This window comes from Phalacrocorax carbo, chromosome 3 (assembly GCF_963921805.1).
Source record: "Phalacrocorax carbo chromosome 3, bPhaCar2.1, whole genome shotgun sequence".
Lineage (NCBI taxonomy): Eukaryota > Metazoa > Chordata > Aves > Suliformes > Phalacrocoracidae > Phalacrocorax > Phalacrocorax carbo.
Window position 1 is genome coordinate 50,520,405 of NC_087515.1, and position 21,759 is coordinate 50,542,163.

Below are 21,759 nucleotides of genomic sequence, written 5' to 3' on the forward strand. Positions count from 1 at the left end.
TTGGAGTTCTAAGAATCAAATCTGCTTAAAGAGGGAATACAAAATCCGCAATTCAGCAGAAATAGTAAACAATGACAGAAATGATGGAGGGTGGATGGCAATCAAAGAGTGAAGGAGTCTTTAATCGAGTAAACAAATAATGCATTTTGTGAATGCTTCAAGTTATCATCCTGTGTCTTTCTGGAAAGCAGAACACAGTTGTACCACAGATGCACTTTCTATCTACTACACTGAAATCTAATTACTGCACAGTGCTCCCCTTTGTGGGTGGCAAGCCTATGAACAAAACAGAACATTTGTACACACACTGTCTCGACTAATCATCAAAAATTAGTGGACATGGGCATGGAAATACACCATTTAAGCAGATGAGGATATACCTCTGGGATTCAGAACTCTGAGTATTTTGTAATAGCGTTTTGCTCATAGCTTCAGGCAAGTTGGAAGACATCAACTCTAAATCAAAATGAAAATAAGTGATTAAATGTTAGCTAAATCTGAAGTGCAAACTAAGCTGACCTACACAGACTATGTCAAAACTCCTTCTTAAGCAACTGTAATTCTACTGTTCCTTCTGATACCCATAAGGAACATGCAAGAGAAAGGATGTCTTAAAGGATAACTGGGAATTCTGAACTAAATCAAACTCAGGATTCGGTCTGGGAAGTTTCACAAGCATACACATGCCATCAGACATTACTTCATTTCCAGTGAAAGGTTCAGCTTTCTCATCTATAACAAAGAATGCTGCAGTTCCAACAGGAAGGGATTTGTTCCTTAGTAACAGTGTGCACTGGAGTGATAGATTCCTCCTCCCCCCCCCCCCCTTAATAGATACCCAGAGGTTATTAGAAGTCTTAGTAGTTTGTGTTTTTTCATCTTTTGAATAGGAAGGAGAAGGAAACTAGCCTAATACAGGTCAGATGACAAGCACGTTAGGTATCGTCAATTCTTTAGAATATCCAAGGATTAGATTAGGTTAATATTTCCAGAGGCACACAAAGTAAAGTTGGTGTGTGTTTGGGTTTTTTAAATCTGTCTAATGTTGAAGGCTTTAATGTATTAATAGATATTAATACTGTACTCTTCTGGCAGAAGAGTGCTTGCCACCAGATCTCACAACACATACATGAAGTGATCAGCTGACTTTACTTTGTTGGAAGAGAACCGTGAATGGCAGTTCCACAGTAAAACAGAATATAGGTAGTTCCTTCCGGGAGCTAGTATTTTATTTCCCTTTCTCTCTGCTAAATGGACGCTACTGTTTAAAGTCTCATTGTAAAGGATGTGTGGGTAAAATAAGGATTTTATGGTGACAATAGAGATTCTGTACAATAAAGATTTAAAAAAAAGTCTGTGCCAATATGCAAGTTCCTTTTAGTCATGTCACCGATTTGTCTTCTGTGATATGAGGATCCCTGGTGATCCATTTCTCTTAAGATATTTTGGTACTATAGCTGTCAGTGCTGAGAGGAAAATGTGCCTCTCATCTAGATAGCACTTTAACAGATACTTGAAGGTAAATAATAATTTGATTGCTCACCACCACCATGTCAGTTTAAGCATATGCTTAAGTGCTTTCTTGCAATACTGCTATAAAAATATTCATGGAATATTTTGAATTGGAATTGTCTATTGATATATAAGGCAAAAAGTGTTCCCATTAAAGGTTGCAAAGTAATGAGAGAACTAGAAGGTTGCTAAGGTGCTACGGGTTAAACTCAAAAAATCTTTTAATAGGAGGAGATAGGCAAGATAATCCAGACTATGAAATGAATTTGCAACTCTTGTCACGTATTTACAACTGCAGGTCGAAAATTCCACCCTTAATTCTCAAAGCACATCTCTTATGAATCAGAATGCACAACTGTTGATCCAGCAGTCTGCTTTAGAAAATGAGAATGAATGTGTGCTCAAGGAACGTGAGGATCTAAAATCATTGTATGATTCACTTCTCAAAGACCATGAAAAACTGGAACACCTGCATGAACGCCAAGCTTCCGAGTACGAATCTCTGATTGCTAAACATGGAAGTCTTAAATCTGCACATAAAAATCTGGAGGTGGAGCATAAGGACTTAGAAGATAGGTAAATACTAATACGCATAAGTAAAATGAGTCTGCGATTCCTGAACAAAAAGCAAAAAATACTGTGTGACTAGTATGAATAAAATTAGTATTACTTAAATATAACATCAAGATCTTAAAACTTTGAAAGATCACCTTTTCAAAAAAATTCTGTATTTTTTTGTCATTTCAAAAAAATAAAACTTAAAGATGATTTTCGTTTGCAGGTACAATCAGTTGCTGAAACAGAAAGTGCAGCTGGAAGAATTGGAGAAAGTACTCAAGACAGAACAGGAGAAAATGCTACAGCAAAATGAAAAACACGAAACTGTAGCAGCAGAGTATAAAAAACTTTGTGATGAAAATGAAAGGTAAAGCAAAAGTCCGAAACGTGTGTTAGTTGAGCTCTGAGCACTTGCCGATACAGCCTAAACAAGTGTTGTGTTCTCTCACATGTCTTAATACCTGATGCTGCAATTCAGGACCCTTACGGTCCATACCTTATAGCAACTCCACTCCATTGGTATGTGATATAGTCGTTTTAGAAAAACTGAACAGAAAAAAAAACCCACAAAAATAGTTGTCATATCCTGAGGATACTGAACTCCACATAGCATCTTGAGGAATGCCAGGCCCAGCACTGTGCAGTGTAGCTGTGAGCTGTAGAGGGAGCCAGTCACTCTGTGTGAGTTGCTTAAGGGGCAAGATAACTTGAGGGTAACACCGCTAGGATTAGAAATGCAGTGGGTGGCGAAGCCCTGCTTGACCCCTGCAACTGAGGTATAGCTTGCTGTAAATAGTCAAGTTGAACAGTAGTATTTACACAGCATGATGCTTCCTCCCTCAAGAAGAGGCATTAAAATTTGTTCATCTGGCAAAGGGGCTCACAATGAAATGCCTCCTACCTTTGGCGTTGTGTAAGGATGAACAGGACTGGAGGTTGTTTTTAGAAAGGGACATGGTAGGGCCTAGTAAGGACAAAGGGATCCCAAGAGTCAATATATGCAGCCTCCAGGATTGCCAATAGTTTGGACCATTCCTATTGGCTTACTATTGTGTGTTGGCAAGAAATTCTAGCCATTTTAAGATTCTTGTATTTTGAAAAGTGGCATCTTAAAACCAGTTGTGATGTCTGCATTTAGAAATCTTGCTTTCTTTTTAAACATGCGGAGAACCTGGAGTGTTCAGCTTAAAGGCAGAATGCGTACCTAAGGAAATTAGACTGAGATGACTTACCTACAGTATGTGATGCTACGAAATTTTTATATGTATTCTGTGGAGTGATAGAGCGCCCTGGAAATTTCATGGTTCAGAGGGAATGTGGGCCATGAATACATTTCCTTGTATCTGCACGTATTCTTTTATGGTGTCTCTTAATTCCAGGCTTACTCGTACATACAGTCAGCTCTTGAGAGAGAATGAAGTTCTCCAAACAGATCATAAGAATTTGAAAACATTATTAAACAGTTCCAAACTAGAACAAACACGATTAGAAGCTGAATTTTCTAAACTCAAAGAACAGTACCAGCAACTGGATATCACATCTACAAAACTAAATAATCAATGTGAGGTATGTGAGAATTATGCTATTTTTTGACTAGTATAATTGTAATATTTATATAAGTGTATTTGTAGATTCATAAAATCATACGAAGTGCTTTAGAATTAGTCATTTGGTTTATAGATAATGACGTTGGTCTGAAGACTAATTTGCTTGTTGTACAGGCAATACAAAAATTGGGACTTGTGTTAGGTAAACTGCTTTATTTAAAGCGTCAAAGAGGCTTTTATCAGTTGAGTCATTATTTAGTTAAGTTTTCTGTTTGATTTGACTATCAGAATCCTTTGTAGACCTAAATTTTTTTTATAATCTCATTATCTGTGTGAAAAATACGCTCACATATATATGCATGTACCATTTCGTATATTTTAACAGCTGCTTAGCCAGCTTAAAGGAAATCTGGAGGAGGAAAACAGACATCTACTAGATCAAATTCAGACATTAATGCTACAGAATAGAACATTACTTGAGCAGAATATGGAAAGCAAGGATCTCTTCCATGTAGAGCAAAGGCAGTACATGTGAGTTTTTAAAACACTGAAATTACTGTAATTGGGGCAGTTACACTAATACCTATATTTTTTTAAAAAGCTTCTGTTTAATATAGATATTAACGTGTGCTACTTCTGAAATGTTTCTTTTTAAAAAAAAAGTTAAATTTTATGTGAAAACCAGATAACTCAAACTACAAACTCTGTATATTTAGTTCTAAAGATCAGTGCAACTACGTTCATTACTGATGATGCAAATGAGGAATAAAAACGTTATTCCTCATTCTATTACAAGCAAAGTTCCTAGGGTTTTTTGTAACTTGTAAACTTTTATAGTGAATTTGAGAGAAGAGCAAAATATGCTTGTCTAAATTATTCTGTTAGAGTCTATATGCACTTTATTATTAAAAAAGGGGGAAGATTCTGTTGTGTAATAGAGGCAGATGGAATTTTTTTCGGTTTCATATTATAATGTTAAGCATAATGCTGCTTGTTTGCTATATCTCTTTTTTGATTTTTCAATAACAAACAAGTGTTATATAAGAATTCTCATGAAAAGCGACAACTTTCAGATAACAGATATCCAAAGGAACATGCTACTCACGCATTATATATACATTTTTGAAGCATACATTAGCATTAATTTCTGTTTGCAGTGACAAGCTAAATGAATTAAGGCGACAAAAGGAGAAATTGGAGGAGAAGATAATGGATCAGTATAAATTTTATGAACCGTCTCCACCAAGAAGGTACTGATGGACATGATATAAAAATAAACACAAATCTAAAACATGACATACCTATTCTGTTCCAGCTGAAAATAAGGATTTCATTAAACTTCAGGGGAGCAGAATCATGTCTGTGTTCTTGCATAGAAATTAGGAAAAGTCTGAAGGCATATCTAATGTATTCCAAATGCAATAAATGTACTGTATTATTGACAACAGAAGGGGCAATTGGATTGCTCTGAAAATGAAGAAGCTGATAAAACCTAAGAAGGATGTTAATCGAGAACGTTTGAAGTCCATGACCCTTACACCTACCCGTTCCGAATCCAGTGAAGGATTTCTTCAGCTGCCCCACCAGGACAGTCAGGATAGTTCCTCTGTGGGCTCAAACTCTCTTGAAGATGGGCAGACCTTGGGGACCAAAAAGAGTAATAGTGAGTACTGCAAAACACTTTTTTCTTTTGATAATATTTGACTAAATATCTTTTTGATACAATTAAAAATTAAGAGGTGCTCAGAAGAGGCTGTGTGTTTTGGAGGATTTTTGAAGATAATATGCAATAGGAAGAGTTAATGTAGAGACATAACCTGTTAAAAAGATCTAAATTGTTACTGATCCTAAAGATCAGAGTGAAGTGGCTGAGAAGGGGGGCTGAGGAGGATTATAGGGGTGTGAATAGACCGAATGTTCCAGACACAATTTACTAACCTCGAAACAGCCTGACAGCCATCATGTTAGGATGCCCGCAGGATAAAGGGCCAGATTCTCTGCAGCATATAAATTTATTGTCTATATTTTTTGTTACCCGCTCTTGGCATGAATCATAAACTGCCCAATTTCTCACCACTTGAGAGATAATATTACAGCCAAGCTATCAGGTTGTAATGATTCTATTTAATAATTATGCACCAAAGGCATTTTGGCTGTGCATGTAAAAGCATCAGAATACATGTGCCTTAACATTTACTTAAAATCTTTGCAATACTTGTTTAAAATTTAATGTCTTGGGTTTCAAAAGACAGCAGATTGATATTCTGGGTTTTCTGCCAGTTATGAATTTGCTGTGTTAGAAATTATTAAAGCCATTATGATGTATGTATTTTCTTCTGTGCTTATTGCAGAAGCTTAGTCAACGTTAAAAACAGCTAAAAACACTATTTTGGGGAAACTTAAAATCAGATTTGTGAGCATTTTTCTATTAACTGAAGAAAATAGTAAGTTTGAGGGTATGTTTTGTTGTTAATTTGTCAATTTGGGAACCTTAGCATTTTTCAGTAAAAGGGTCTGTTAAGGTAACAGGTACTTTTGACTTAAAAAAATCAACTGTTGCTTTTACATACAAACTGGAAGTCTTGTGGAATTCAGGCGTGACTGAAGCTATAGTGGCTGTGTTTGCAAGTGTGTTAGTTTGAAGTGAGAGTGTGCATGCTTTGATTCAGACCATCTGCATCTGTGTCAACGATTTCATGTTCTGGTAGGGCTCTTTCATGTGACAGTTTTCTTTGCATGATACTTGGGACCTTGTAGTGTGCAGTTATCCTCCTGGTGGAGCCACGGTGGCTGTTCTTCAAAAGAGGTTTGAAGTTGTTCAGACATCACTAATTTTCTACTCCATGGGCCTTGTTGATGTTCCCCTTAATCCCAGTGTATTTATCCACAAACTGGAAGGACTGGTCTAATTCTGGTTCCTAACCTTCCTCCATTACACATGTCACCATGGAAACCACAGTTTTTGATAGAATTTGGATGAATTATGTGCCAATTCAATGCTGACAATCTTATTGAGACAGTTTGTGTCTCACAAAGTTAAGAGAATATCTCAGTGTGAGAAGTACCAGTAATGGCACTCACTTTGCAGTCTATTTCTTCTGCTTTTAGAATGACTGTAAATCCTAAATATCAAGATACTGTGGCTCCTTTCTTTTCTGTAAGAAGTGGCCTGGCAGTGCGGCTTCCACTGAAAGAAACTACAAGAAAGAGAAAACCTGTAAGTTGCCGCCTGTCTATACAAATGCTTAGGTATTGTAGCTTTCCACACTACTTGAAGGCAGTTTTGGGTACTGGAAGAGGCAGGTTCTGTTCCACCCTCCTTTCCTGCATCTGGGGATGGCGGTGGTTCCAGAGGGAACTGCTGAGGTTAAATGTCCTGCCTGTCCTTAGGTAGGCAAGAGAAGGTAACTTACATGCCTCTAATTGCAGTCACTGGCACAAATCAGTGGTGTTCTCAAAAGCTAGAGGACAGAGTATCTGACATAAAGTGATCTTTGAGATGTATAGGTTTCCTACCCCATATCCCTTGTCAGGGAAAGCTAGAGGATGTATTGATTCCAAAATTAATTATCCCACTGCTACCACTACCAATAAACAGATTAGCTATGTGAAATTTGTAGATTTTCTTCTTTTGAAGGTGGTGATGGAGTCTGTTTTCCTGATACAGGACGCTTTCTCATGCAAATGTTTTCAAGAGACCTATTCTCTTACAAAGAGAGGTGATCTTGGCACAAAAATCAGGTTACCCTGTTCTGCAGAGAAAACAGAGTGCTTGAAACCCTTGTCTGATTTCAGAGGTCCTCTGGAAAGGAGGGGGTGCCTGTAGGGCTGTTACTGTATGCAGCACAAGCTAAACCTTGCATGCTCCTCCGGCTGCAGAGTTTCACCTTTGCTTTTCCTATGTGTGTTCAGTGGGTGAATCAGGTGAGTACCACAGCTCTGACATGTGCGTTGTGCAGAGCCTTTTTTCTCAGGGGGGATGGGATACTGTTCTGAGCTTTTGCATAGAAAACCCAGGCCAGACAAGTGGAAATCTTATTTTATTTTTTTCCTGTGGAGAAAACCAGATTACTATTGCTAGGTTCCACTTTAGCCATTTCAGATTATTAACAATGTCCCAAGGAATTAAAGCTGCTAGTAAGCCTGTCATCGTTAAATAATAGTACCAGTAGCAGACACATCGTATCATAGTGGAAGTAAAAGAAGTATATTGGGCTCCATTTTCTGTTACCAAAATATTTAGAAGATGTCTGCCTAACATTTTCTTGTGTGCATGAATGAAACAATTTGAGGATTTTGATATACTATCTATACAGAATTCCCCAGATCATTTCTGGCAAACAGTAGGAGGGTTACAAAATGGGAGATTTCCTCATCAGTGGAGGAATTCTGCAATACTCATCATTCATTCTCAGCTCAGAAAGCAAGAACCATGTTCAGAGAATACTGAAAAGATAAAGAAAAGTTACTAAATTATAACTAGAGTTCTTTGAGTAGATGGTTACTAAGACCACGCTAGTCCTCCTGCCCTCCCATTTTTAAAGTCAGTTGGAATAAAGTTCTAAAGAGTGAAAGCTGCCTAAGCTAAACTTTGTGGTGTCCTGTTTGTTTCTCCTGTTGCTCTGTCAGTCTAGTATTTTTGCAAGACCTTTATTTAGTCGTATTCTATGCAGAAATTACTTATGTAGTCTCTCAAGGAGGTTGCATTTTAACAAAGGACAGGTTTTTACATATGATTTCCAGGACATCAGTAGCTGCAGTGGAGTTTTCTGTCTGGTACAGTTGCAGAGCCATAAACCAGTCCTTTTGGAGGTGATTTGTGATAATGAACAAGAATCACAGATGATTCAAATGATTCGTGAACATCTCTGGTTACTTTTTAATAAGATTAGAGTGGATGGCTTTAATTAAGAGGGATCGGTTATCTTGTCTGTAAAGGATTATAGAAGATACACAAGAGTCACATTTCACCATGATGACAGAAAGTAGTAGAAATAGAACAGAATTACCTCTTTGGTTTGGCATTAGTGTTAAAACTGATTGGTTATTTACCTGTTAGAAAACTAGTCTGATGCTGTGCCCTCATATTCCTTTGGCAGGGAGCTGTTCAAAGCTACGTACTTTGATACACAGTTAGATAGGCAATATGAATGTCTCCTTTACGGGAAGTTTAGCAGTGCCTCTGCTTTTTTTTTGAGCCAGTCAGTATCTGTGTTTGTGTTGGTTTTGGCTTTTTTCCTCAGGATCTACAAGAGGAGGAGTGCTTTATTAATCTGAAAACAAAACAAACTTGTTATTTTGAAGTACCTACAGGTATATGTACATAACAAAAAACATCTGTATTCCCACGTAGTGAATAATTCAAAGGTGAAATTCTACTTTGTATTCTTTTATCTAACATAGGTAGCACATGTGCCTCTCTTCTCCCTGTTCCTCCCCACCCCACGATAAGGACCTGCCGTAGGAGAGTCAATATAGAGTTATATTCTGCAACTGTGAAAACTTCTGTGTTAGTTTTTGACACTTGTGGCTGTGCCGATCATGCGTTCACTGGAAGTTGTAAAATGTATTGCATTGTAAACTTCTTACTGTAAGTGCAAACACAGAATAATATGATGAAGAGGGAGATTTCTTTCTCTTTGAGGGTAGTTCATGTGCACTCGTAAATGCATATGTATATATGTACTGCTGTATAGAATAGAAACTGCTGAATAACAAGCTGCTGGTTCAGCAGACAACCAAGGCAAGTGACAAAGTACGTGACCCAAAAGTCACTTCAGAGAGATAAAATCAGCAGATCTTGGGCTGATAGACTGCACTACACTGCTTTTGTATCTTCATAAATAAGAACTTTTTGGTGATTTCATTATGCATTTCTTTCTGGATCATTACATGCCGGTTGTTTGCATGTGGCTCCTATATGCTTGGCAGTCAGCTGACACATTTATCTGCTGCTTCAAAATGCAGGTGTCTGCCAGTAATTGGTTACTAATGCAGAAGAGCTGAATCTAAGGGCAAGATTAACTTGTCATTTCCCCCTCCTCCATCTTTTAATACTATTTGTAATTTTAACTCTGCTTCCTGATATTATGTATCTCAGTTTTCTCATAGCCCTCCCAAAATGTTACACCACCACTCACGTTTGGATTTTCTCTTGCTTTTTTTTTTTTATTACTATTTGGTATTTTTTTCAGCTAAAAAAACCCGGTGTATACCATTCTAGCCAATAAATATTGATTTTATTTTTCTTATTACAGATTTGAAATGGATTATTTAATTAAAATATTAAAGTCACTGCACACAAACAGCAAGGTTGAACATAAGGTCCATGTAGTTTTTCTACAAGAGAGTAAAGGACCAAAATTATGAACGAGCAGAAAATGTCACAAATGAAGACTGATAATAGATTGTGTCCTACTAGATATGAAGGGCAAAACATTACAGAAGTTATTAATTTCAAACAACAATGATATGAACATATTTTAAAGTAGAAGTTGTACTTAGAGGTGCTTTCATTTTAAGCTTTACTTGCTTCATATTTTTCTTTATGTTCAAGAAATGTTATTTTTCACAGTAAAAATTATATAATCATCAATTTCTTCTATTATCTGCAAAGAAGTTACATTTATTTTTTTAAGAGCGTATTTTTCAAGAGCGAGTTTTTTCAAGAGAGTTAGAACTTTCAAACTGTATTACACTTCCATTATTTTTGGTGCATTTCTGAGTATATTAAAGTTTTCATAGTGTAGTCATCATATTTCGGTGTAGTTTTCATGTCATTAGCACACAGCAGCATGAAAATGATAGTTTTTAGCATAGCATACATAGCTTAAACTCAGACATTCATTTCTGTCCTTAGTTTCAACATTTAACTTCCATCTGTTCTTCTCCTTTTTTTCTTTCATTTCCCTGTTTCCGTTTTTCCTCATGCTATGACATAAAAGTGGTTGCACTGAAAAGACTGCCCTTTTTGAGGAACAGACCGAAGGAAAAAGACAAAATGAAGGCCTTCTACCGTCGCTCCATGTGTAAGACTTTATGACAGTTCAGCTTCTTTTAAATGGCTACACTGGCTTCCATTACTAATTTTTCACTAACCTCTCCCTGGACTGCGCTGTATTTTTCCTCCTATTTTGCAATGTGCAAGTCCTGCTGCAATACAAGAAGCTGGAGCTTTTTCTTTTTTCTTTTTCTTTTTTTATTTTTTTTTTTAAACCTTGGCACTGAATACTTTATATATGTGCACATGTGCACACAGGTACCCACACATTTACATGCACAAGCACACGCACATACATATATATATATATTCAGTGCATTGTGATTGCATATATTTGTATACATAGTTGTCTATATACATGTCTCTGTGTATATAAATTTACAGTGCACTGTGTTAACCTAAATAGTTCTAAATTACACATTTCATAAACCTTTTGTTAAGAAATCACTGTAACTTTTTTGTTTAAAGAAAGTGTAGAAAATAGCTCAAGGCTGTGTGGTGGTCTGTCACTCTTCAAAGTATTCATCAGTTGTTGTTGCCAAAATGTTGCATTGATTTATTTTATTTTATAATGAGGGGTGGACAATTTTCTCTAGTTTTGAGAAACGAAGGTGAATATCATCAGATGTCATCTTTTTCAGATCCTTTTATTTGTCACTGTGTAAAATACAGTATCCCTGCAGTAACCTGCACTGTACAAGGATCCCGCATCACTGTTGACATTATATTGTATTGGCACCTTTGCCCATTTTATCCTTATTCATTTCATTTTATCATTGCAAACAGTATATCAAAGCTTCTGACCTATATATTACATGTCATTGCAGCGCAAGCATGGCGATTATATCTAATAAAATCAGTTTTAAGAACCATACTGAGCTGAAAGAAGCCTCCGACTTATAACACTTCTCATTCATTGAGCTGATTGCATGTCATAACATGGATGATCTTGCGTTTATATCTTCCAGTATTCAATGTGCTTTAATGCTTAGAAAACTGTCAAACGTTTTGCAATACAAAATAAGAACAGAAGCAAATACATTGACCATGCTGATCATTTGCTTTCATTTGCATCCCAGCCATGAATGACCTGGTGCAGTCCATGGTCCTAGCAGGAGGACAATGGACAGGTAGTTCTGAGCATCTGGAGGGTCCTGATGATATATCTACGGGTAAAAGGAGGAAAGAATTGGGAGCTATGGCCTTCTCTACTACAGCTATCAACTTTGCAGCTGTCAACTCCTCTACAGGCTTCAGATCCAAGCAGTTGCTAAATAATAAAGGTATAGGTAGAAGCTTTTTGCACCGTGATGTGACTATGTGTAACAGCAATTTCATATAAGTATTGGGTTTGCTTATATTTTAAGGTTCTCAGCAAAAAGCAACTTGAATAATGGAGTTGCAGTGCTAAGATACTGAATATCAGGTTTAATAACTGCAGTTATAAAATATTTCCAGATTTTTCTTACAGAATGTTACAGAAGTAAAAATTGATGGGTTTGAAAAATATTTTAGTAGATTTTGCAGATGATAAATATTTCAATATTTTTCTGTGATTTTACATCATCTTTTATGTCTCTATGTATAGATACTACATCCTTTGAAGATGTAAGCCCACAAGGTATTAGTGATGATTCTAGTACAGGATCAAGAGTTCATGGTAAGTTGGGAACTTTTTAATTAAAAGAATTAAGGATATATTACGTGAATGTTAACGAAGTTTGCAAAAAGTAGTGAATGGCATCGTTACAAGTGAGCATGTGTTCTGTGATCTGCATATCTCTTGAATGTGTAGTATCATTTCTTCAGATTATTCTTTTCTTTCTTAACTACTACATCAGATAGACGTTCTATATCTGTAGTAGAAAATATCTATGAAGTGCATCTGAACAGGATCCAAGACACTTTGCCTTTTAAAAATTTGTTTGGAGTTAATAGTAAAACAAAAGAAGTTATCATTTCCATCCTAAAAAACCCCCAAATCTGGTCTGCTTTTTCAATGTTTATTCTTCAGTGAAACCTGAATTTGTCATGTACTGCATTTTATAAAACCATTACATGCTCCTTCAAGCAAAGGTACGAAGTGAAAGCTATCGTAGATTATTTAGAAGTGAAGTTTCAACTCTTCTCTACATACTTAAAATTAGTATTGAGCAACAAACATTTTTTGAATATAACAGTGCATTTCCCTTGTATTGGATAGGAGTACAGGACATTATCTGTGCAGATGCTCTTGCTCCTCCTGTTCGTGGCATTTCAACAATGTGCAGGGTTCCTTGTCAAATCTGTTGTAAGTGACCTAATCACAAGCAGCTTTCTGCATGCCCATCCTTTCGTCTGTAAAATCCTGGTTTCCCACTAGCCAATCAGTTTCAATTCTAAATGTATGCTCTATTTCTCTTTTCCTGTCCCTTGTACCTTACTATTCCTGTAGTGCCCTTTTCTAAAGTGTCCTCTTGGACTGCCTGGAAATCCCTTCGCTTTCTGATCTGTAAGAAACCACTTTGTTGACAATGGGCATGCTCAGCCTGTGAAATAGTGCATGATTCCTGCCTCTGAGCAGTCTGTGGTCAGAATGTAAAGGTACCGTGTCCTCTGCTAAAACTTTGTTCGTCATGGTGTCTCCTAATTTTCCGTTTAGCTTCCAGACCAGCCAGCCTTGATAGTGGCAGAACATCCACTAGCAATAGCAATAACAATGCTTCACTCCATGAAGTCAAAGGTATGCTGTAGGTGAATTTACATACATGCTTCATTTCCATTATTTTCTTTGTAAAACCGTCCATATAGGTTAAAGAACAACGGAAAAAATTCCCACAACACACCATGGTGTCTTTTTCTTTAACCATCTTAGAGCCTTCACTCCCCAAGTTAGGGAAGGATACAAGTATAAGCAGAACTTATATTTTTAATAAATATTAAAAGGGTGACATGGGTATACAAGTTACAAACTATTTTAAACCAAACCTAACCCAAGTAATGATGTTACAAAATAAGAATTCCCCCCAAATTCCTTTAAAATTGCTTATTTTTAAGCAGAGAAGTTGCTACATTTTTTTTTCACTCCTACCATCCTACAACATGTGCACTGCTGCTGTAAAGCTGTCTAGTGTACAGCACAAACTGGACAAAATGGCCTTTGTAATACCATCCAGGGAACTTTTATATTTTTTTTTTAAAGATTAATAATGTTCCTGGATTTAGCAGTATTCTCTAAATTTCATACATTCCAAGCCTTGATATTTTTTGTTTATAATGGCTATTCTAGTAGGAGACCATTGTACATACAAACTAGAATAATGCCAACTCAGGACTTCATTTAATATTCATGGCTGGCATTTATTAAACAGCATCTCTTTGTTTGCAAATTTAGAGATGGATGCTAGCTTAGATTTTTATTAGTTTATTTTCTGTCTGATTACTCCCTTCTGTAAAAGATTCTCTGACATAGTCCTTGCCCCAGTTTCTATACAGTATTAGAAATTTCTGCTGTAAACAATTTATTGTTCTTCAAACCTAAGTACATTTCTTAGGAGTAACATGAAGTAGGAAACACTTGATTATTCATCAGTATTTTTTAAGCAATTTGCAATTATTAAAAAATAAAAAGAATTAGTGTTGTGGAATTTATTTTGCATTTAACGCTTCCCTCAGGTCACAGATGTAATAAACTAGAAGCAATGGCAGAAACTGTTGGAGAAGCAGCATTCCTAAATAGTTCTTGGTGAAGAGCTATGTTGAAGAAAATATTTTCTCTTCCATTCCATCCTTTGTATTTTGTTTAATGTAGAACTCAGTAGTAGTATATTAGAGTGTGTGCCTCACAGCGATGCTGAATGAGAGTGGCAGCATATCTTCAGCCTCTTGGAATATAGTATTGTATAGATGGAGGCCCAGATTATGAGAGAAAGGTAGTTTTTTGTATTCAAAAGCCATTGTGTCATGTTTAAAGAGCCGTAAGAGGTAAGTCAGGGGAGTGCAATTGTACTAATAATACATTTGGTTTGAGTAAAAAAAAGGACAACTGGAATTTTTAGTATTTTAAATAGAACTTTTGTTACCTGAATCTGATAATGTTCCAGATTTGAGTAAGGTTATACTGTTTAACAGCTTTCACATATTTTTCTTACGGAATACTTAATACCATTTACTCCAAAAGCAGGTGCAGTTAACAATCAAAGCAGGCCACAAAGTCACAGCAGTGGAGAATTTAGTCTGCTACATGAACATGAGGCTTGGTCTAGCAGCAGCAGCAGTCCTATTCAGTATTTGAAAGGTCATACAAGGTCTAGTCCTGTGCTCCCGCAAAGAACGACTGAAATGTTGGATGGTCGTGGAAAACAGATCAAAATCGGTTCTCCTGGGAGTGAAGTTGTTACCCTGCAACAGTTTTTAGAAGAAAGCAACAAGAGTACCTCAAGCGAGGTTAGTTTAAAAAATATTTTCACTGCGTATTATGCCATATGTGGGCACAGAATTGCTAGAAGATTTACAGTGAGTAGCATTGCTTTAAAACTTTGTGGAGATACCAGTTATGCCTGCATTAAGTAGTAGTGTGGATTGTATCCTGATAAATGGTACTTGCTGTATTACACATGAAATGATTGGGAATTCCACAGCTTGACCCTTTCTGGGTTACTGAATTAAGTAAGAAAGTTGATATCTACTGCACAGAGTTGTCCGATGTACTGATGCATGATACTGCATCTGAACTCCTCAGAGTTCAGATGAAGGCCATAAACTCAAAGTGGGTTTACTTCTCCCAGTTCAGCACTTGTCTTCAGTAAGAGCTGTTGTCAGATCTGTCTTACATCAAGAGGAAGGAAGATGCTTTGCTTCATTCCCTGAGGAGAGACTCCTGTCTGCTTCAGTTTTATCTGTTTAACTCTACTGGGCGCAAAAAACCTGACCTTGGAGCTCATTGAAATCTGAGAGGGATGATACAAAGAGAATGTTTCTCTAAACCAGTAGCAGTGTGTTAGAAGCCCAAAATCACCTTGTCTCTGCCAGTATTCCAATTTCTTCATTACTGCTTCTTGAGTAGATCTGTCCAAAACATAGAAGCGCTCTAGGATAAAGCAAGCCAGCTACTGTGACTAGGGCCTATGAAGAGTAAGGATCAGACTCCATCTATTTTTAATGACACAACTGAAATATAAAAATATATATTCACAGCTGAATTGATTGGGGTAGTCTGCGACCTGAGTCTGGGCCAAGTTTCTGGATTTCTTTGCTAGATACTTAAAATGTGACAGGGATTTTTGTTTTAAGCATTAGACAATACTTTCCTGGCAATAGAAATTAAAGAAGCCACCTGAGTCATCAAGTCTAGTCCACTGCAGAATCTCTTTCATAGCATCACAGAATCATTCAGGTTGGAAGGGTATTCAGGAGGCCTCTTTCCAGTTTTCTGCCAGAGCGTTTCCTTAATGCTCTTGGCTTAATTCTTTCCAAATGGTCTCTTACCATTTTGAAGAAGACTGCAGTCTTTCTCCACTGAGTCTGTGAATAGAGTTCACCTAAACTTTTTTTTCCTAGCTCTCAAGTCTTTTCTCCAAAAATTAAAAATGGGAAGCTGTCCAGTCCAAATTTAGGCACCAAGGGTGCCTCAAGGTCATGTGCTTTGTATTACTTTCTGAGGTTTTTGTCTTTATTATTTGAGCATATAGAGAAGTTAAGCCTTTAGCTCTGGATGATCAGTATAAGTTAAAATAATAGTCCATGTGCAATTGCTTAGGAAGTATTGATGAGTGACGGTAGAGGGCAAGTGGGTGAGAAGATGAACCTGAAGTTCTGATCATCTGATTTGTTGCATTGATCAGTATTACAGGAACTAATTCCAGATAGTTATGATCCGTCTGACACCTAGCTTTCAATGTACTTGCTTGTAAGCTGTACAGAAAACTACTGTGTACCATAAATGTTTAATACTGCTTTTAGATCTGAGAAATCGGGGAAAAAAAAAAAACCAAACCCTTTTTAGAATTGTTCTTAATTTACATCCACAAAGACTTCTTAAAAGATCAAAATTACAATTTATAAATTTCTAAGATGTTTCATATTTTTGACAGATGAAATCTACAAGTGAAGAGAATCTTTTAGATGAAGTCATGAAAAGCTTATCTGAGTCTACGGAGCTGACTGGAAAGGAAAAGCTAAGAAAACAGCCATCTGCTGGTTGTGGTATTGTGAGATCTTTAAGTGTAAAAAATACAGTTGATTTCTCAGACGGACGATCCATTAAACCAGAACAACTGGTTAGGCCCAGCCTTCGTAAAACTGAAGATACCTACTTTTCTAGCTCTCCAATAAAATTTACATCAGGCGCTCAAGGGAGGGCCAAATCAGTTAAAGAAAAGATACAGGCAACTGTATCACAGCGACAATCAAGAGATTGTAATCCTTATGCCACCTTACCTCGTGCAAGCAGTGTGATTTCTACGGCAGAAGGAACTACTCGAAGGACAAGCATTCACGATTTTTTGTCTAAGGACAGTAGGCAGCCTGTATCAGTTGATCCAGCACCATCCACCGCTGACAGAAGTGTTCCATCAACCTCTAGTGAGTACTCAGCACACCAGTTATCCTCTACTTTTTTTCACTGTGTGGCTTACAGAGTAGATTGTGTTCCACAAAAAAATGCAGTTAATACAGTTAAACCATGTAATTTAGGATGTCACTCTGATATGCCTAAGACTTCAAGGATGGAAAGGTCAAATTTTTGTGAGAGATCTTTGCTAAGCACAAGTGTGTTTAATGATAAAGTCAGTCTATCTGGTAATGACAGCACAGGATCACTTACTGTGGCTCAGCCGTTTTTATCGCTTAACACTGAATTAGTCAGTAATATAAGTGGATTGCCTCAAAGATCTACATCAAAAACAACTGATCAGGCAAATCTGTCAGCATTTAGATCAGTACTGAGAAATCAAGAACAGCCTTCTGCTAATCAGAAATCTGATCCTAGAACTGACTGTAGGTCACTAACTAGTGAATTTGTTCCTACCACCTGTGTAAACACTAGTGAGGCTGAACCCCCACTACTGGTTTCTGAAGATAATAAAACTCTGTGGTATGAGTACGGTTGTGTATGATAAGGAAGCTGTATTATTAAATATATACATAGCCTGACATATAGGTGTTCTTCTCAATGTCCACTGGATTTAGAGAAAATTTCACTACAATGAAAAAATAATTTCTTGTTAGACCTGTGGGTTGTTGTTTTCTAAGAACAATGGCATAGGGCTCAGTTGTGTACTCTAGCATGTTCAAATGTAAAATTGTAACCTCACCAAAGTTTGCATGAAATATTAATTGCACTGTATATATTTTGCATGCCTTTATAATACAAGCTATATTTTTATTCGTCACGCATTGCAAATATTTTGGTTTCTTCCTGTATGTTACTGAATGCATGTTATACCAATCGCATGCTGCATTGCCAAAAATGGCACAGTGAACAACATACTTTCCGATACAAAGAGTTACCTTTCAGTTGTGCTGGTGCTTTCAGATGTGTCAGTAACATATTGATTATGTATTTGGAGTAAAAATACTTTTTTTTTCTCCCTTCTTTCAAAAATGAGATACTAACAAAAAGAAGCACTTAGATTTCAGTGTCTTACCCTTTTCATTTATGCCACGTCCTGGCATAAATGTACTTTGCACAAGGAACAAGTTGTAGCCCAATAATTGTGTGCCTCTAGCTTGCACAATAAATATGAATTACTGTTCATAATTATTAAAATTTTTGAGCATTAATAAATACAAAGGCCATTCATAATCCTCAACAGAAGTAATTCTGATGGAGAGATAATAGTCACGTGAGATACAGCTCTTGTAATGAAAAAGTGAACCTTTCCACCTTTTCCCTTTTGTATGCTTTGTCTTTCCACGTCTGGTGTGCAAATGTGGTGAAGTGTACGGTTTTATTAGGAGTCAAATAGCAGAGTTACACGAGACTCCTTGTGGTGTATGGTAATAAAAACCTGGATTGATTATGGTGGAAATTAATTTTTTTCTCCATTATAGAAGTAACAGTAATACTATAGAAGACAAGATGTGTAACAAAATAACAGAAAACCTGTTAAATTAACACAGTTAAATAGAAGAAAAAATAACAAAAGTTTGCTTGCAAAATTATAGGAGTATAGCAATGTTTAAGTGAATAACTCATTAAATCCCAGATGGCCAGCTAAAGAGAAATGTAGAAAAGTAATTACTTAATATGCCACTGTCTCTGCAGTTGCTTGAAACATCTCAATTGTAAATATAAACAGAGTTTAAAATCGTATCATACTTAAACTATAATTATGCGAGGCTTTAGACATTAGCACTATTTTGCAAGAGGAAGTAGTTATTGACAGTTATTTTAGGCCAAAATTACATATGCTATAAAAAAAACTGCATGGAAATATATCTAGGGGAAAAATATTTAAAATTGAAAGTAAATATTGAAAATAATTAATGTCATATTCTGATCTTTACTATTGAATTTATTTTGACAGCAGTTTTGTTGGCAGTCATGGCACTGCTGTGTGGGTTGAACTTCAATTCCTTAGTGTTTAACTAGGGAGGGGTAGAAGTGCTGCAGATGCCCAGTTCCTCAAGGAAAAGCAGAAGACATCCCGTATGTTAGCCTGTAAGGTCTCCATTTCATACAGGAGAACTGTTAATAAAATGCAGAGATAGCCCCTTCTGGAGCTCCAGCTGCGTTTCAAGGTGGGGAAAGGAACGAGGGGAGAAGACTGGATGTTTCAAAGACACTCTGTGGAGGGTAAAGTTATTGTTTCAGAATGTAAAGCAGCCATCTTTTACCATGTCCGCAGGCATCCATTATTATTGGGTTGATCTATTTCTCACTCCTCTTCAGTGTTGTTCACAGAGTGCTGTTAGGTTATTGCTGTATCCCTCTAGATTTCTCTCACCATTAAAAAAAACCCAAACAAATCCATATCTGAAATATTATCTGAATTTCACACACATTTACTCTCGCACAGTGAGATCAGTGTTCTCGTCTTGGGTCGTGTCACTTGATCTCATTTCTGTTAATGCAGATCTATAAAATAAACACATCTGTCAATGTGTTTGAATTAACCTTGAGATGAACAGTGCTGTTGTCTGAAGCAACGTGTGCAGAATGCACGTTGCAAGTTATTTAAGGAATTGTAAAGAAAATCATCTTAGCTCTGATAATACTTCTTATAAACTTATGCTGTGCTGTCAGTATCTGTATTTTTACTAACTGATGGCAAGCCCGTGTCTTGCAGTGAGACTGTTGTGATTAGAAGAAGGTTTGTAGCTAGATGTAGTATCTTCTATTCAGATCAACTGCTATTGTTCGAGCAGTCGATAAGCTTTCAGGCATGCCGTTATCTCCTTTGCCAGCCTTGTCTCCCTTAGGTCCTTAGACTGTCACAGCTACAAAAAATACCAGTGTTGTCTCCAGATATGTTTATTGCAAACCTGCAAACCCTCCAGCGCGACCGCTGAACCCCAGCTGTAATCATGAGCAAGGCCAAGGCCTAAAGAGAAATTTTAAAGCTTTACCCCTGTGGAGGGAAGTTAAAGCCTGCTATCAAGTCAACAAAATACTTTTTTTTTTTTTCCTTTTCTTTCCCCAGCCACTGTCCATGGGGTGCTTCAGTTTACCTTGTTTCCTTTCTTGTCATAGCACTAAGCTTTCACATACAAACCAAATCTGATAGTGACTATTGACGCCTGATATTTAATGCCTTTTAGCCTATATTTTACCTTACTCCATTGCGGGTAGGCAGCATTAAAACAGCTTCTCTCTTAAACACAAAGGGTTTCCAAATAACTGAGTGTTAATGTCTTTGAACACTAGTGTCTCAGATCCTCTGTGGGAGTTCTAGACTAACCGTGTCCAGCTCAAGGTACTCATTTGCAGGGTTTTATACATCTGTAATGAATTGTATTTTCAGTTCTGAGGATCAAAACTTTTTGTGCTCCTATTTGTGCTCCATTGAGTTCAGCTGCAGCAGCGAAAGTATTCTGCTAGAGATTTTTTAATGTTTCTGAAAAATAAAATAGTTGACATTTGTTTTCTTTTGTACATAATAAATAAATGTTTTCATGCACAGGAGGATGATTTTTCCTCCACTTTTTGGTCGTTATGCTTTACCAGTAGCATCATGGATGTCTCTTTTGGTCTGTCTAAGTAGTGGAAGGATCTGTGAAATTCCTTTCAGACCCAGTTGCTGCTGCTCCTCGGCCGCTCACATGGCTGACTGTAAAGCACGTGGTGCACTTACTCATTCCTTGGTCCCTTCTGCCTTTAAAAATGATGTTAGAACTTTGCATGGTAATTATAAACACTAAATATGTGGCTGCTGGCAAAAAAAAGTTGTTCAGGGTCAATAATTTGCTTGCAGTTAAAGATTTGCTTGATGCTTTGCTCTAAGTGAATAGTAAATTAAGGTACTGCATTTTGCACGTTCCAGCTGTTGCATGCAAAGATAATTTTCTGTTGCGCAGAATTGAATGCGAACATTTGTGTCAGAGTGTATAGCAGGTAAAAAATGCAAAGATGAGTTACATTCTCTGCTAGGTGCAGTCAGCCTTGATTACATCTGATTTTTGTCTTTTTTTCCCTTTTCATACAGGCAGAAACTTAGGGTTAGTGTATCTGAAAGTCAAGTATATCTGACTGTGGCTTTGAAAATAATACCTTGTTATTCTAAATGCTAAGATGAATTTTAACGAGTGTAGCTGAGTAGGCATTTCCAGTGAGTTTCTTCTATCCCTCTCCTCTGTCCTTTCCTCTTAAAAAAAAAAAGTGTTTATATATCCTTTTGCTCTACTAATAAGTAGAATGTGTTTTAATGCATGAGGGTTTTTTTCATGTCCTGATAAACACAATGAATAACATGAAATGCTTTTCTCTGCAGATGTGGAAGCTATCCCAGAAAGCAGAAATTCAAAAAGCAGGTCTAGGGAGCAACAAAGCTCCTAATTCTATTACCCACTACATGAGATGTGGGCCAAGTGGTGAGTTTCCTGCCCAAAATGTAAATGAGATTAATTTCATTTACAACAAACTAACAGCATTACATCTAAGAACAAGTGCGCATTGCATTAACCAGATGTACATACTGCTTGCTTAACTGGCTTCTATCTTGC

General features: G+C 36.8%; 1 protein-coding gene across 12 annotated transcripts in view; it reads left to right on the top strand.

Moving 5' to 3' along the window:
- The window catches only part of CCDC88A (coiled-coil domain containing 88A), an 82,624-nt gene that overhangs the window by 53,414 nt on the left and 7,451 nt on the right, over positions 1-21,759 (top strand). For 4 of the 12 annotated variants that reach the window (XM_064446882.1, XM_064446879.1, XM_064446877.1 and 1 more), the window contains exons 21-33: positions 1,811-2,088; positions 2,294-2,437; positions 3,450-3,636; positions 4,003-4,148; positions 4,775-4,867; positions 5,066-5,280; positions 10,562-10,645; positions 11,697-11,900; positions 12,206-12,277; positions 12,821-12,907; positions 13,259-13,339; positions 14,777-15,042; positions 16,689-21,627. In XM_064446882.1, coding sequence (XP_064302952.1) covers positions 1,811-2,088; positions 2,294-2,437; positions 3,450-3,636; positions 4,003-4,148; positions 4,775-4,867; positions 5,066-5,280; positions 10,562-10,645; positions 11,697-11,900; positions 12,206-12,277; positions 12,821-12,907; positions 13,259-13,339; positions 14,777-15,042; positions 16,689-17,711 — 2,880 coding nt within the window. In that variant the 3' untranslated portion in view covers positions 17,712-21,627. Of the gene's footprint in view, positions 1-1,810; positions 2,089-2,293; positions 2,438-3,449; positions 3,637-4,002; positions 4,149-4,774; positions 4,868-5,065; positions 5,281-6,725; positions 6,810-10,561; positions 10,646-11,696; positions 11,901-12,205; positions 12,278-12,820; positions 12,908-13,258; positions 13,340-14,776; positions 15,043-16,688; positions 21,628-21,759 lie in introns of those variants that run through there. The other 8 variants (XM_064446887.1, XM_064446886.1, XM_064446884.1 and 5 more) reach the window with 6 other exon arrangements.